Genomic DNA, 15,172 nt, shown 5'->3' with positions numbered 1-15,172 from the left:
CTTACTAGGTTTGATTTCTCAAAGGAATATGAGTACAGACTGGGGCCTCCTGAATGAGTGAATGACTGCATAACTGTAGTCAAATTTGTCAGTCAGTAAGTCCTTCTTAGTTGCTCTAATGGCCATAAGCTCAGGAATTTCCTTGCTGTTAAGATTTGTCTGGGTACAGGAAATTTTATCATAAGTGAGATGATAAATGGCTTTTCGAAATCTGTGTTAGACTGCCGTCTCAGAAAAGAAGTGCAAGTGTTTGAAATAAAATGTTCGCTCATAATTAGTCTGCCTAAGATGCCATCCAAATGTGTATTCTTAATTTTAACTCTTCCTTCTCCTTTGCAAGACTGTCAGTGAAATGCAACTAGAGGAGGTTGTAATAGCATGGTAATGGCACTTAACTGCCATCCAAAAAGTGTAAGGGTGGCTGTAGCAGTGCTCTTTGCAGGAACTGCTGGCATTCTACCAAGGATTTCTGCTTGTTGGGGTGAAGCAGACCCTTCTTTTAAGAGGAATGTATGCATATGCAGTACATGAACCAGGGGTGAAGTTATGGTAAAGGCAATGGTTTCTTTTCTAAGCTTAATATGTATTAGGTTTAGATACATTTTAATCTTCTTTGGAGCGGTGTCCATTGAGCGAGCCATGATCAGACAAATGTAAATTGAAAACTTCTGAATGTCAAATAATCCAAAAAAATATTCAGATAATCAGAAAAATATTTCTTCCTCCTAGAACTCGGTGGTTGGTGGATTTGTATCACATTACCTTCTGGAGAAATCTAGGATCTGTGTGCAAGGCAAAGAAGAGAGGAATTATCATATCTTTTATAGGCTTTGTGCTGGTGCACCAGAAGACATTAGGGAAAAACTGTATCTAAGCTCTCCTGACAACTTTAGGGTGAGTATCAGAGTCAGTGTTTGCACAGCTTCTCATATTGCCATACGTGGATTTTTCATATAGATCTTATTAAAATCTCTATTTATTATCTTTGACAGACTCTTTCCTGTTACAAAAATCAGAAGGTTTTTCTTGTTAAATCTATTTGATCCTGAAATAAAGCTGCCTGCCCTTTTTCCTTATTGGAAGATTTCCTGTACTTTTTCTCCATGTCTTAAAATTGAGGAATCTTTGCTTTTTCCAAGAATGTACTGTTGCATACCTAGCTGCTAGTAATGTTGTTATGGGCTCTTCTAGAGGTGTAAAGTGTGAATTTCTTGATTGTGGTCTAACTGTTTTGTGGGTAACCTATCTTTTAAGCCCTGAAAACTGCATTTATTTGTTTCTGTTCCAACCATGTGTTTAAGAAGACGTAGGACTTGTCCCACGATGCTCTCTCTTAAATTATTCTTCCCTTACGCTTCCCACCAAGGATCAGACCATGGTGACAAGGTTGTTTTGCTTCTCTGTTCCAGTCCATGTGCTTTCACGTCACTTTTCTTTTGTACTCTGTTGCACCTTGTTCCTATCACGCTATACTCATTTGTACTGCTCTAGTTTTGAGCCTCTCCCACTCCTCTCATCATACTCCTCTGTCATTCTTGGTCACTCCAGGTTACATGATAAGACTCGCCAGTCCCTTTCAGCTGAAATCTCACCTTTTTATCTCCAATTGACCCAAAGCCCATGCTCAGGTCATCCTGCTAAGATTACTTCTATTCATTAAGTATGGTCCTCCCTCTTATGTTTTTCTTCACCTAATTTATTCTTTCCTGAGGACTACTTACTGTTTCTGAGTTTTGGCTGTCTTTCCACAACCTGTTACTGGTCCAGTCAGTCAAGTAACGGAGAAGCCAATAAAACGCAACTAAAATCAGTGCTGAATGTAATACTCCCAACTATATCTAAATGAAAGTGAACTTAAAATAAACAGTGGGGAAATAAGACTTGAATCATTGTGCATACTTCTTTAAAAATGTTAGATTAATGTTCAGTGGCAGGGAAAAGGCAGAGTGGAATTTTAGTTGTTAGGAAAGGAAGGGAGAATGAAATAGTGAGTAATGCTGTAATGTATATTGGTAAATAGCATACACAGTTTTGTCATCCCAACTCAGAAAGGAACAGTAAAATCCTTGGGTGAAGCAGAGGTCACGGTTGAAGACAAGCTGTTGGATGGTACGGGCCTTTTAATTCAATCCAGTGTGCCTGTTCTTAAGGCTTCTGATTTGTTTACTGCCTTCCCTTTTTCTCCCCATGCTTTATTTTAGGTTTTTTTTTTTTCCCTTTTCTGAGATTATGTGGTTTCTCCTGATTAACCCTGATTCTGTGTTATGTTTCTAGTGGCAATCCCACAAACAGGCTGGCTTTCTGTCCTACCATTATGTTCTTGCATTCTTTTCCTCCCATTTTTCCACTGAACGGTTTTAATACTTCAGTTTAACTTTTAACTTTTTCCTCCAGCTTTTCTTCTTTCTCTTGCCCTTCTCTGTGTTCAGATTTCACTGAATTGTTTTCAGAAATGGTCGACAAATAATGTGACGTTTCCTTTTGCTTTCTTTCCTTTCTTGTCAGTCAAATTTTTTTCTCTATTTTGTTTTCTGTTTGCCTGAGTGACTCCAACCCCATTTCCCTTATTTTTAAATTCTCTTTTAATTTCTCAGTGTGTTAAATCTCTATTATTGCAGTAATTTTTTTTCTTGAGAAATGAATATTATTGAACTCTTATCCAACCAGTGCAGCTTTACTGATACAGCTGTTTCTCGTTGTCTTCCTGATTGTCCCTTCTCTTTCTCTTCAAAGCAAGCTTTTGCAGTCCCTTTCGAGGTCCTTCTAAGCCTATTCACATCTTACACTGGTCATCACCAATTTTACCAGTAAGGTGAAGACTCTTGCCTTCAATCATTCATTCCTGCTATTTAATTATATATGAATATATCGGTAGGGTTTTGTTTTGTTTTGTTGTTCTTTACCTTTTGACAATCACACTTGAACTGTAAATACCTACAAATATCACCATGTGCTTTGTTGACTTGCATTGAAAAGAAAAATATTGGCAAATCAAATCCTACTCGTAAATACTGGTCAGTTGTTTGCTTGTGTTCTGTCATTTGTTTCCATCTCTCCACTGTCTCTTGGCTTATGCCTAGGTTGGAATCTCACAGAAGCAGAATTTTGTGTATTTCTAAAACATACAGACCAAATCCCTGCTGTGGGTTTGGAAGGGTTTTGTAACACAACCCTGGAGATCATGTGCAATTACAAGGATATAAATTAATTGACTGTCATCTTTTTAGACTTCCTTGATCTTAAACGGGGTGGGGAGCACTGCTAACAAAGAATTACGTTCCTGTGTTGATTGTTTTCTTTGTTGGCATATCTTCCTACCTGGTTTTCTAAATAAAACTTGGACTGTGCTTATGTGTTACTTCCCCAAAATCTTTTGTACTCAGTGCCATCAGAATTCAGCAAAGGGCTAGAAGCCTTAAAGATAGAAAGCTCCTACTAGTTTTGTGCAAAGCAGTGGTTGCATAGGTGACACCTAAATTAGCGCACTCATTGTAGGCAAGGCAGGTGTACTCCGGTGATCGAAGAGGTTGCTGCTGCCTCTTGGCTTGGCCAAGTCAGTCTCTGCTTACTGACGAGCCAGGAAGCGGGCACAGAGCTGCAGTTCCATGTTGTGCACATCATCCATTTGTACTGTGAGATCTAGATGGTCTTGTTCTCTAAAAGCCACGGCAGTATTTTAGGACAAGTTTCCTTCCTTCCTCAAAGGCATTCCTAGGGGCCTTTGTAGACCTGGTATTATTTCTTTAAATATTTGGTTTGTATCTTCTTATAGTTCATCTGTTTGTACTCAGTTATGCGATGGAAACTTGAGCTGATTCTTATTAAGAAGGGACTGCTCCAGTTCTCTAGAAGGAAAACTTTTCTTTTGAAACACCCAACAAACACAATACTTAAAAAAAAAAAAACAAACACCTTTTTTTTCATATAACATGGAGCTAGTTTTTACAAGTTTCTTCTTTACTGGGCAGTTATTCTATGCAATATTCTCTTATATGTTTTAAAGCTAAACTCTTGAAAAAATTGTCAAATATATATAATATTTTTTTTTTTATTGTGCAGCTACTTTTCTATTAAAACTTATTTCTTGTAGTTAATATATTTTTAATTCTGGAACTGAATATGCTGCGTGCCCGCTCTTGGGCATTTTTTTTTTTAATCAAAAACTCTGCTCTTGAAAGCACACAAGGTTGTAGATGTCAAGGTCAGAATTATAACCTGCTTAAAATCAGGCTGGTGCAGTACAGTATTGAACAGCCTGAGTGCCTTTACAGAAGGCACTCACTTGCCTTTTTCAATTATACAGAGTTTACAGTCACAGCAGCCTTATCACACCGTGACGTAATTTTTTTGACTTCTACTAAGTTTGCAGCAGGTACTTTCATTTCCATTAAGAATATTTTATTGCTTTACCATAAGTTAGTATTTGAATCCTGAGTTCCTTCCTGCATGTGAAAGATCCACTCTGCATGTTAAATTTAAACATTTTAACACTTCCGAAGTATTTAAAAACTTTTTTCCCCTTCTCAAGTTAAAGTAGATTAGTTTAAAAAAAAACCAAACAACTTAGGATCATTTTTATCTTTGTATGTATGTAAATTATTATAAACATACTTAAAGTTTGTTAGTCATATTGCACTAAATTTTAATGAAATATCACTTTATAGGAGATTTTTTAGGGGAAAAAAAAAAAGAAAACCTGTAAAAAGTTAATTTTCTTCCTAAATTTGTATTACTTTTGTCAAGATTATTTTTTCTGTGTTATTCATTCTCATTTACTGCTTCAGGTTTTATCATTAAATGGCTCTGAATAATCATGTTTGTGTCACTTTTTTACTGCATTTTTTGTTGACCGAATGTCTGTCTGGTTCAAATTTTGTGGAAATACTGTCTTTCAAGCTTCTAATAACAGATGGTGATATTATACTAGGCAAGGTTTGATGATTGATCAGTGTTTTGATATTAATGCTAATTTTTTAGACAAGAAAAATGTTCAGAAAAAAAATCATACTCTTGGTTATTTAGAAAAACCCATCCCTAAAGTCGCAGTATTACATTGTCTCTATTGTGCTACTTGTCTTGTTCCTTTTAGCTTATCAAGTTAAAGTCCAAATTAGGGCCAGCTTGGGTCCTAACACCCAAGCATGTTTTGCTCAATGACTGGTTTCTCTTAACTACACTTGCCTGAAAATAGGACCATCTCAAATCTAAGGTAATTCTCATTTTTCACAGAAGTGAAACTTAAGTGAACTTAATGCTCTTTTCCCTGCCATTAGGCTTGCTTCCCTTTGACTTAAGTGTTCCCTTGTAATCTCCTCCCCGTACATTTGGCCATCTTGGCATAGGTGCGCAGTTGCTCTGGGCGTGTGAACCAAGATAACTTTGCTGGCTGCACCTGCCTGACCTGTTGTCCGGATTTCATCAGCACTGATGGGGACTACCCCTCTGTTAGTTCATCCTTCCCCTTCAGTTCCCCTGGGGAAGCGTGAATTTACTTGGCAAAGGACTATGAAAAGTGGAAGGTTTCTTACACACCCCTCCTCCTCCGAGCACACCCTCACAAAAGCATGCAGTCCTGAGTGGTCATGTTTTAGGTTCCCCTGCAGAAATTTTCAGAAATTCAAAGCCATTAGGTAACCCTGTGCTGAACCTTGTAGGTCTGGGTGCCTTGGACTGCACCACATGGCTTTGAAAGTAAAGCTGCACAGTAAATCTGTACCTAGACTATAGTTGATGGAGATGAGAAGCTGAATTTTTTTCAGATCTTAATTTCCAGAACAGAGATCAGATTGGCTTATGTTTGGGTCACTGATATTATAATGGGGTGTTGTACTTCAGAGTTGGGGGGGAGGGGGGTGAAAAATACAATGGTATTTCGACATTATATATGATAAGGTCAAGCTGTGTATTTGTGTGCTTTAAAAATATAATTTCTCCCAGGTTTAACATGTGAATTTACTTGAGTTTTTAGCTTTCAAATGAAAGCCATTGTCTTGTGATTACATGTCTCTTACATAGGTTATTATTGAGTACCATGCTGGTTCACATTCTCAGCTGATCAGATAAGTTTCCACACTTTCTTCTTGGAAAGTACGACCTTTTCCACTTCCCATCCCCAGTTTCTGGGATCGTGTTACTTGTACTGTAATACAGGGATATATTGTTGTGTTTAAAATATGCTGTGCTTTGCATTCCTATTGGCCGATAAAGAAAACTTTTCAATATTTTATTAAACACCAAGCTAACTTTGAACAGTGTTTCTTGTCACTTCGTTTTAATCTTAAATTTGTCACCTAGTTTTCTTCTGCTGTTAGAAATGCTTTGAAGAATATTTTATTTTTTGGAATTTTGTATACAAATTTTAATCAAAGTCTAGGATTATCTGTGTTCACCTAATTGAAAACATCTTCTTTGTTCATGGGCTAGAGCAAAGAAGCAGTTCAATTCCTTTAGACAAAGGGCTCTATCCCAGCTTTTGGACAGAGTTCTTACTTTCAGCTGAACAAATCAGAAAGAAAAAGCTGGCGATCCCATTTTGCTGGAAGTGTCAGTCATTATCTGAATGCCTGGTCTATTCCCTTTAGTATACAATATGAGATGGGTATCAGAAGCCAGATTCTGAATTAGGCTTCTGCTTGTACCATGCTATAAGCTTTTAATACTCTTCAAGCTTTTTAGTATGCTATGTTTCTTACTACCTATGGAAATACTTCACTGGTGAGGAAAAAATGACCATAAAACTACACTGGACTTAGTACCACAAATTCTTTGTTCCTACCCCTCTCACCCCTAGATAAACTGTATAAAGCCTGTATGTTGCTGAAAACATAAAGATTATTGTGGTTTTTTTCTGATGTTCTATACAGCTTGCTGGAGTAAAGTTTGGTACTACACATAGGTCAGAAAATTTAATTTCTTGGCTCCTGATTTTGATTGTCTTTTCTGTAATCCCAGACTCCATTAACAGGTTTAGTAGAGTCAAACATTAAGAAAAGATTGCGGGACTTAATAAAATGAATATCCCACTGTGTCAAAAAGTATTTTAGTTGTCAAAATCAAAAAGCTTTCAACAGAAGTTTGTTACTGTTGTGCTTCTGTAATTTTGTAGACGTAAATAAATATATTTTCAAGGAATGAATTCTGAATACCTAGCATGTTGTTGGCATCATATGATTAAATCAAGCTAAGTAGAGCAAACCTTAAATAAAAGCATATGTTTTCCTTATTTCTGTCTTTAAGTATGCATTTCCTCTTTTTTATTGTTACAGTATTTAAATCGAGGCTGCACCAGATACTTTGCTAACAAAGAAACAGACAAGCAGATTTTGCAAAATCGCAAGAGTCCTGAGGTATGTATGTATCTTCAGTTAGTTTATATTATTAACAAACGCGGATAGGGTTGAAAATTATGATTACAGCTTGATAGTATGGAATGAAATGTTCATTTTACACATCTTTGTAGGTCTAAATAGGTACTGTCAAAGCTGGTATATTCGGAACTCTGGTTTTGCAGTTCAGTCCTAGAAATACATTTTAACATACATCTTAAAATCCCAAATGGAACAGTATGTAAAATTGTTTTCTTTTCATTCTAATGATACAACACTTAATGATGCAGCTTGTCTTCTGTGGAAAAACAAAAAGACTTTCTGTAATTTTCTTTTTAAATCTTAGTACTGCTAGGAATAGGTCAGAAGCAGTAGTTTTTTCCAGAGCCATTTTTACTGTCTGGATTTTTGAAGTGACGCTCCAAACTTTTATAAAGCGTTAGTGTAACCTCGCTTCCAGCATGAGTATATCCCCCTCCCCAGTACACTGCATTCTTTATTGTTTTTGTTGTCCCCTTGCTATGAACTGTTACTTACAGCAGAGCATGGCATTTTCTGGAAGAAAGTGTGAAACTTCGAAACATTTCTTTCCTCTTGCTCCATCTTCGTTTACATTTTTTAAAACTGGAATTACCAGGATCTGTAGCATTTAAACCTTTGAGCTTGTTCGCCGAAGGACACTAAAGAATTTAATCTGAATTAATAGTATATGTGAATTGGAAGTTGTTTAAACACTTCATTAAACTTCTCTTCTGCTCTCTAATACAATTTTCATCTATTCATACCTAAAGTATGAATTTTTCATTTGTATAGCTGGAAGATATTTCAAATCTTAATCAAATCCATACTTGGGATTCAGTAGCAGGGCAAGCTGCATATATGTGTAGCATAATACAAAGATAAGTTTACTCAAGAGCTTCTCTCCCTCAATGACCGTGTCGTCTCTTTTATCTTTGAGAACTTGGGCTTGAGCTTGTACATAGCTCGTGTCTAGCTACGAAAGACGGTTATAGATACTTCCTTTGCTCAGGTCAACATTGTAAAGTCTACTCCTTGATTTCTAGTGTTTATATGTCGTAACACTGAGCACGTAATGCCAATTTCTTTTGCTTGAATGTAGGCTATTTTCTATCATCGGGGATGGTGGAGGGTGAGATACAGAAATGCGGATTTGATACTAGTGTGAGGCAGAAAGCTGGTAGATACTTAATTCTTGTCAAGCATGTAGGCTAAGAGATGGTTGGGAGATTTTGTCTCAGTTTACCTAATTTGCCTTAAATTAAGACTTGTAGTGAAGTTGGTAATTTATTGTTACTACTGGAAGATGAACCTATGCAATCTTCTGTTACTGATGTGATTTACAGGCGGGTGTTCTGTCATAAAATGCGTCCTCTGAAGGACTTAATTTGAAATAAGTGTCTAAACTAAGATATACTGAAAGAAAAATTCTGAAAATATATATTGGACATTAAATACTGGAACACATGATGCCATAATACTTGTATGTTACAGCCATGTCAATTTGAAGGTGCAATAAATGATCACATTTCAATGATATTAAAACTTAGCCTAGCTAGTTAAACAGGAAATATATTGCATTGTTCAGTTTTTTAAAATCAGAAATTTAGCATTTGCTCTGTCATTTTGTGAAAAAATATTGATGGTTTATTTTAATAGAAGTAGCTGGATTAGTCAATTAATGCTTAAATTATTTTTGTGTTTTCCTTATCAGGAAGATGAGGTGATCATTTTACATAATCAAGATGGAGTTTAATTTTATTGATGTGTCTAAATTTTGTGTGAAGTGAATTTTTCAGATGCATGTGGTGTTTTGTTTTGATAAAAATCATGTTAGCTTATCTGACATTAAAAAGGCTTCTATTTAAAATTAATTATTCTTTTTAGTTGAAGACATTTTAAAGTAATTGTAAAACCTTAGCTCAGTCTGTGCATGTTCAGCTAGTGTCTTAATTGCATGCAGATGTGCTACTATCTACTATTTAAAACCCTTAATAATTAAAATGGCTTCTCATGTATTTAAATTAGGAAAATTGGCAAAATGTTAAATTGGTATTTTAAAACATAGTATTCTTTTAACCCATAGAACACTGCGAACAACTTTACTGTTTCTTAATCACCAGCAAACTTTAACAAGTGTATTTCTCTAAGTAAGTCTGTTCAGGATAGGGATAACTCTTCCAGTTCTGATTTGTCCTGTACTCCTTTCCTATGGCCTCTCAAACTTACTGTCATCCTATTCAACTGCTAGGGGCTAGAAGCACTCCTTGGTATAAGGGCTTTGATAGCTTCCTTAACCAAAAATCTTCCTTTCCACTGCTCACTGTTCTGTATCCCCCTGCCCTTAGCTGCCACACTCTCCAACTTCGGCTTTCTGAAGGTAGTTCGGAGTTTGCTTTGAAGCTGAAGTTTGATGATCATGCTTCGAAGTATCAACAGATTAGAACAAATTCGGAGTTAGGCAAAGCCTGTACTGTATGAAGAGCTCTAATCTCTTTCTACTTAGTTTGGCATGCTTTTTGTTGTGGTTTATTCTTGACTGGAAATAATTGCTTACATTTACTTTAAAAAATCACTTACTGAATTTTTGGTTTATCTTGTTGTTTTGTAGTATCTCAAAGCAGGTTCCTTGAAGGATCCACTCTTAGATGATCACGGAGATTTTAACAGAATGTGCACAGCAATGAAAAAGATTGGACTGGATGATGCAGAAAAACTTGATCTTTTTAGAGTAGTGGCTGGTGTCCTTCACCTTGGAAATATTGATTTTGAGGAAGCTGGGAGCACTTCAGGTTAGATGAAACATAAATTGTTTTCTGTAAAAATGCTGAAAATGTTTCTTGATTATAGATTATTCCTTTCCACGTGAATTACTGCTTTAGAAAGCTGCCTTGTGTTCAAGGGTAATTCAGTCTTAATTAACACTATTTTGAAGTCAAGCTTACCTGTTTGTTTTAAAGTTGTGCTTCTTTACATGCTCTGAAAGCAAATAGGCTCTCAGTGCACTGAACAACTTCTTGAACAATTTCAAAGTTTGATATAAAGAAAAGAGACATTTTTGTATTTTAAAAATAATTTTTAAAAGTCCAACTTCTTGCTAATGTCATGAAAACATCTTGAAATTAGCAACTCCATCTGTAGGGAAAGGCATTATGTCCTTTCGCTTCCAAAAATACCATCATGTTAGTATTTTGAGAGGTGAGGAAAAAAAGTAACAGTGAAAACTTAGGTAAATGTAAACTTCCTAGTTTTAAGATGTCACTCACAAGATGAGTTGGTACGAGTGTAGCTGGGACTTAGTAGCAGAACGTGCAGGAAGGCTGAGGAAGGGGAATGAGTATTTTGAGAATGGTTGTTCTTACCTTACTACTGAAATCAGCCTCTCTAAGTTGAGAACTGCTGTCCATATATTCCCGAAGAACTGAAGAAACTCCCGGTCTGGATGTACTACAAATATAACTATGTAGCTAGAAAAGATATATATGTAGATCTTTATCCTGAGTTGCAAGATACACAAGATAACAGTGAAATTGGCTGCTCTTAGTCCTACTTCAAGTATGTATAGCTGCTGCCAAACTTGGTAAAGTTGTTAGGAAGGGCATACCAAAGAATATTTTAAAAGGTGTTTTGAATGATGAATAAGTACTAGCCTTATAGGTTCATTAGCTCCCGACCCCAAGCACAGAATCACCACAGAACTGTACAAACATTCTGTTCAGAAGAGATCGCGGGGTGTCTCTAGTCCAACGTGTCCTCGTCAAAGCAGGGCCAACACTGAATTCGGACCGGGTAGCTTAGGGTTGTCACAGAGTAGGTGGAGAATTGTGGGTTTTTTCCTTTTTTTTTTTTTTTTTTTTTTTCTTCTTCCCCTTAGGTCAAATCAGAACCTCCCCAGTGGCAATTCATGATCTTGCCATCTTCCTGAAGAAGGCTGACATTAACGTGATTAATTGAATGAATCTAGGAAGACGGAGGGGTAGAGAAGGGTAGTGGCTTCACGGGGCTCAGCAGTAAGCTGGCAGGGAGCTTCCTTGTTTGGGCCTTCTGTGAGTTGGGACTTGGGGGTTGACAAGGCGGGACAGAGTGAAAAAGGTGCAAATGTGAGTGGAGACGCAGTTTCAGGAGGCAAACAAACAAGGGGAGGGGGAACCTTAGATGGTGAGGAAAGTCAGTGTTTAGAGAAGGGAAGGAGGACACCAGAAAACTTTATTTTCTCTGAACGTTGAAATTCAAACCCATTTTTTCTGGAATAAATTATTACATTTATAAAACATTCATTGCAAGTACAGGCTTTATTCTGCTCTCACCTTGTATGTGTACACACAGGGTGTTCGTTTGACCTGCTCCAGGCAGTATGTCTCTGTACCAGAGACCCTCTAACGTTTTGTTGCTGCTTCAAAAACCTGGGAAACACCAAACAAAATCTTTTTACTACAGGTCAGGTGGTGTTTCCGAGCTTCCAAAATCAAGTCACAGAAGCCTTAATCTTTTAAAGACTCCTTTCTCCCTTTTTTTGTGCTTAATGTCATTGTAGAGTTAAGGAATTCAAGCAATGTTTGACTAGTTATTTATCCCTTTTGGTCTCTTCACTTACCTGTAGAAATAATTGTTACTGAGAACAACAGGAAATAAATGTTGTAATCCTGGCATACGTAACTGTTGAAGTGTTAGATTTTTGCTGAAGTGTTTGAGCGCTTCAGTGAAGGATTTATGAACTTGTAGTGGCTGGATGAGCTCCGGCGCTGAGGCCGTGGCGCAGGGCAGAGGGAAGTGCTCCTCTCAGCTGTTTACCTGGGAAAATATACATACCCTTATTTGAAAATGTAAGTGCTAGGAGTCCGCCGTGCCAGGCGCTTCGGTTGATCTATGCATACGTAGCAAGGAAGCCTGGAGGATTACAGGAACATGCAAATCCAGAGGTTTTTAAATCACTACAGTTAGTTACTAGGTATTAGCACTTTTACATTTTGGGATAGTTCTTTCATTTAAAAGCAGGGTAGCTTTTGAACAAGCTATGTTTAGAACAGTGTTCTAGAAATACAGAACTGCATGCATATTTTTTGGGTGGGTTTTGTTTGTTTGGGTTTTTTTTTTTGTTGTTTTTGCGAATTGACTTTTCACATTTAATATATGAAGTAATTTCCAGAGGCAAACTTTAATTCCTTCAAAGCTGGTGTTATTTCTAGTCGTCACGGCAAGATCACGGCCAGTTCAATGTTTTTTCCTAGAATTTTCCATAAAAACGCCAAACCTGCAGCAGTTTCACTAACCACAGAAAGTACAGGATAAAAACAGAGGGCAGCGTCGGTGTCTGTCGGTGCTTGGGCAGAGGCGACAGCGGGGGGGGGCGGGCAGTGAGGTAACGGCTGGGGGGGGGGGCAGCCGGTGGCGTGCGGTAACGGCTGTGGCGGTTGGTCGCTCGCAGGGGGCTGCACGGTGAGGCCGCGGAGCGAGCCGGCGCTGGAGTGCTGCGCGGCGCTGCTGGGGCTGGACCAGGAGGACCTGCGCGGCAGCCTGACCACGCGCGTCATGCTCACCACGGCAGGGGGCGCCAAAGGAACGGTCATCAAGTGAGTCCCGCGCGCCGCCGGCCGGCCGTTCTCCTCAGCCGGCCCCGCCGTGGCGGGGGACGGGACGGGACGGGACGGGGCGGACCAGCGTTGTCGGGCTGCCCGCGGATGCCCCCGGTATCTGCACGGAGGGGCCTGCGGGGAGTGTGGCCGGGGTCTGGGAGCCGCTGACCCCTCCCGGCCCGGCCCTGTGAGCTGCGGTCTGAGGTAACCCGTTGCCCAACCTCCGCCCCCCGCCCAGCGCCTTTGCTTTCCGCGTCCTGACACCGGCTTCTGTTTTCTTACCCGCGGGGAAAAGGGAAGATTGGCCTCAAAGTCCCGCTTGACCATTTGCAAGTATGGACTGAGCTGCGCTTGGCGTAAGTGCAGCTATTGAAAACGCTTACTTAATGGTTGACAAAATAGGAGTGCAGAAACATGGTACTGCAAAAATATGTGAGTGCAGAAGACTAGCAGAGTTACATTGTTAGTCCCTTCAAAACGGAAACAATGTGCTATGCTTTTCCATCATGCAACTGTTAATTTTGAGATGACAAATTTTTAACAGGGCTTTGATTTTTTTCTTTTCTTTTTTTTTTTTTTTTTTTAAACCAGTTGATCCAAATGCACAATTTTAGATGCTCAGGCTTGCTTGTTTCATTGTTGTTAAGCCATTGGAGTTTTTTTATTTTTATTTGGAAGAGTGGAAGTTGTACAATGTCTGACAAAAATGGCTTTTTTTTCAGGAAAAGAACAGCTTTGAATAAGTCACTATCATATTTTATAAAACCTCTCACGTGTCAGTGAATACGCTGTGTGGCCAAAGAAAGTATAGCAGTCAGCCTGTTAAATCCATACCCTACACAGAAAATTAGACATGCTAGTAGATTTAACAGATACACTGTATCAGGGAATGTTAATGCCGTGCCTAAAGTATTTCAGAAGATACTTGGATGCCTCGTTCTTGTCCTCAGGGCTGCAGTGCTCCCATGACTGCTGCTCTGTGGTATTAGGTCTGGGATGCTCTAATCAGAGGGTAGTAGGTCCACCCTTCTCAGTGTCCTGGTGATCAGTGTCCCTGTGTTCGACATATCTAATTCTTCTGAAATCAAGTTTCAGCTTTAAAAACACCACCACAAACAGTAATCCAGAAATGCGCTGCTTCTTCCTGTTGCTGGTAAACAACCATTTAATCTTGACTGTGAAGTTAATATTGGTTCATAGAAACATAAAAAACAGTGGAACAGGATAAATTTAAAAGAAAGGTTTTTTGGTTTTTTTTTTTTTTTTTCCCTGTAGCTATTAAGAACGCATCACTATTGAAGTAAATAGTGACTTTAAAAAAAGAGTGATTATCCCTTTCATTTTGACAAGAAGCTGTTACCAAGGTAACTTCCTAGACACAGACGTAGGATAATTCTTTCTTTCTGTACACATATGGCGAAGGAATAATAGCAAAGAACATGTTTAAACATGGTCCTGAAGATAACATTTCAATACCGTCAAAGTTATGACTCTTGTGAAACTGAGTTTTATGAAAATGATTTCACTACAGTTGCCTTTCATTTATGAAAAACTTCTATTTCCACCACAAATTTTCTCTTGTTGAGGTCAGTCCTTCTAGCACGCAAGCTGTCAGGGATGCTAGCTAAGCTGCGTGCAGCTGAATTGTGTGTTTTAACATTTGGTTTTCTATGCTGTGTATTTTCTGAAGTTAAAGAAAACATCGCATCAGAAACTGAACTTGGGCTAAACAGTTTTGAGCACGTTAAAATAATTCTCTACGTTTAGCTGAATGCATCAATCTTTTAATTAGGAAGCTAACTTCACTCATTGGAAGAATGCATCAGTGCTTCTTATTGATTTATGGAAACAATCAGATTGTTTTAGTGAATCAGAAATACAACTTTATGCACATTACACCAGAAGTTTAATATATGAAAACTGTAATTAATTATCTATATTAATGTGGTTTATGTAAGTTCCTTGCATATTTTATGTATTTTGAAATTTATTACTATTATTTATATTCATGTCTTATAGTATGAAGTATTTGTTAACATTTCATAAACTTGTGGACTGAAACAAAGTAACAGCTGATTGATTTAACCTTGGTATGTCACTGTGACCAGTAAATGTGTCAGGTGTTAGTTAATGCATGCTTAGGTTATGTCAGACTTATGAGGTGAAAAGTTGGTCTTTGAGTACTTGAGAGCATTGGCTTTTTTGGTCCTTGAGGGATGTAATGGATTTGAGTAATAAAGATTTCCAGTGGTCAAG

General features: G+C 38.1%; 1 protein-coding gene across 6 annotated transcripts in view; it reads left to right on the top strand.

Moving 5' to 3' along the window:
• MYO6 (myosin VI) overlaps positions 1-15,172 on the top strand; it is a 115,850-nt gene that overhangs the window by 52,553 nt on the left and 48,125 nt on the right. For all 6 annotated transcript variants that reach the window (XM_087775209.1, XM_087775210.1, XM_087775213.1 and 3 more), the window contains 4 exons: positions 730-894; positions 7,266-7,346; positions 9,955-10,135; positions 12,769-12,913. In XM_087775209.1, coding sequence (XP_087631335.1) covers positions 730-894; positions 7,266-7,346; positions 9,955-10,135; positions 12,769-12,913 — 572 coding nt within the window. The remainder of the gene's footprint in view (positions 1-729; positions 895-7,265; positions 7,347-9,954; positions 10,136-12,768; positions 12,914-15,172) is intronic.

This window comes from Nipponia nippon, unplaced genomic scaffold, assembly GCF_047370975.1.
Source record: "Nipponia nippon isolate SJK-2023a ecotype South Korea unplaced genomic scaffold, ASM4737097v1 scaffold_4, whole genome shotgun sequence".
Lineage (NCBI taxonomy): Eukaryota > Metazoa > Chordata > Aves > Pelecaniformes > Threskiornithidae > Nipponia > Nipponia nippon.
The sequence above is the reverse complement of the archived record's forward strand: the minus strand, read 5'-3'. Positions and strand labels throughout refer to the sequence as shown.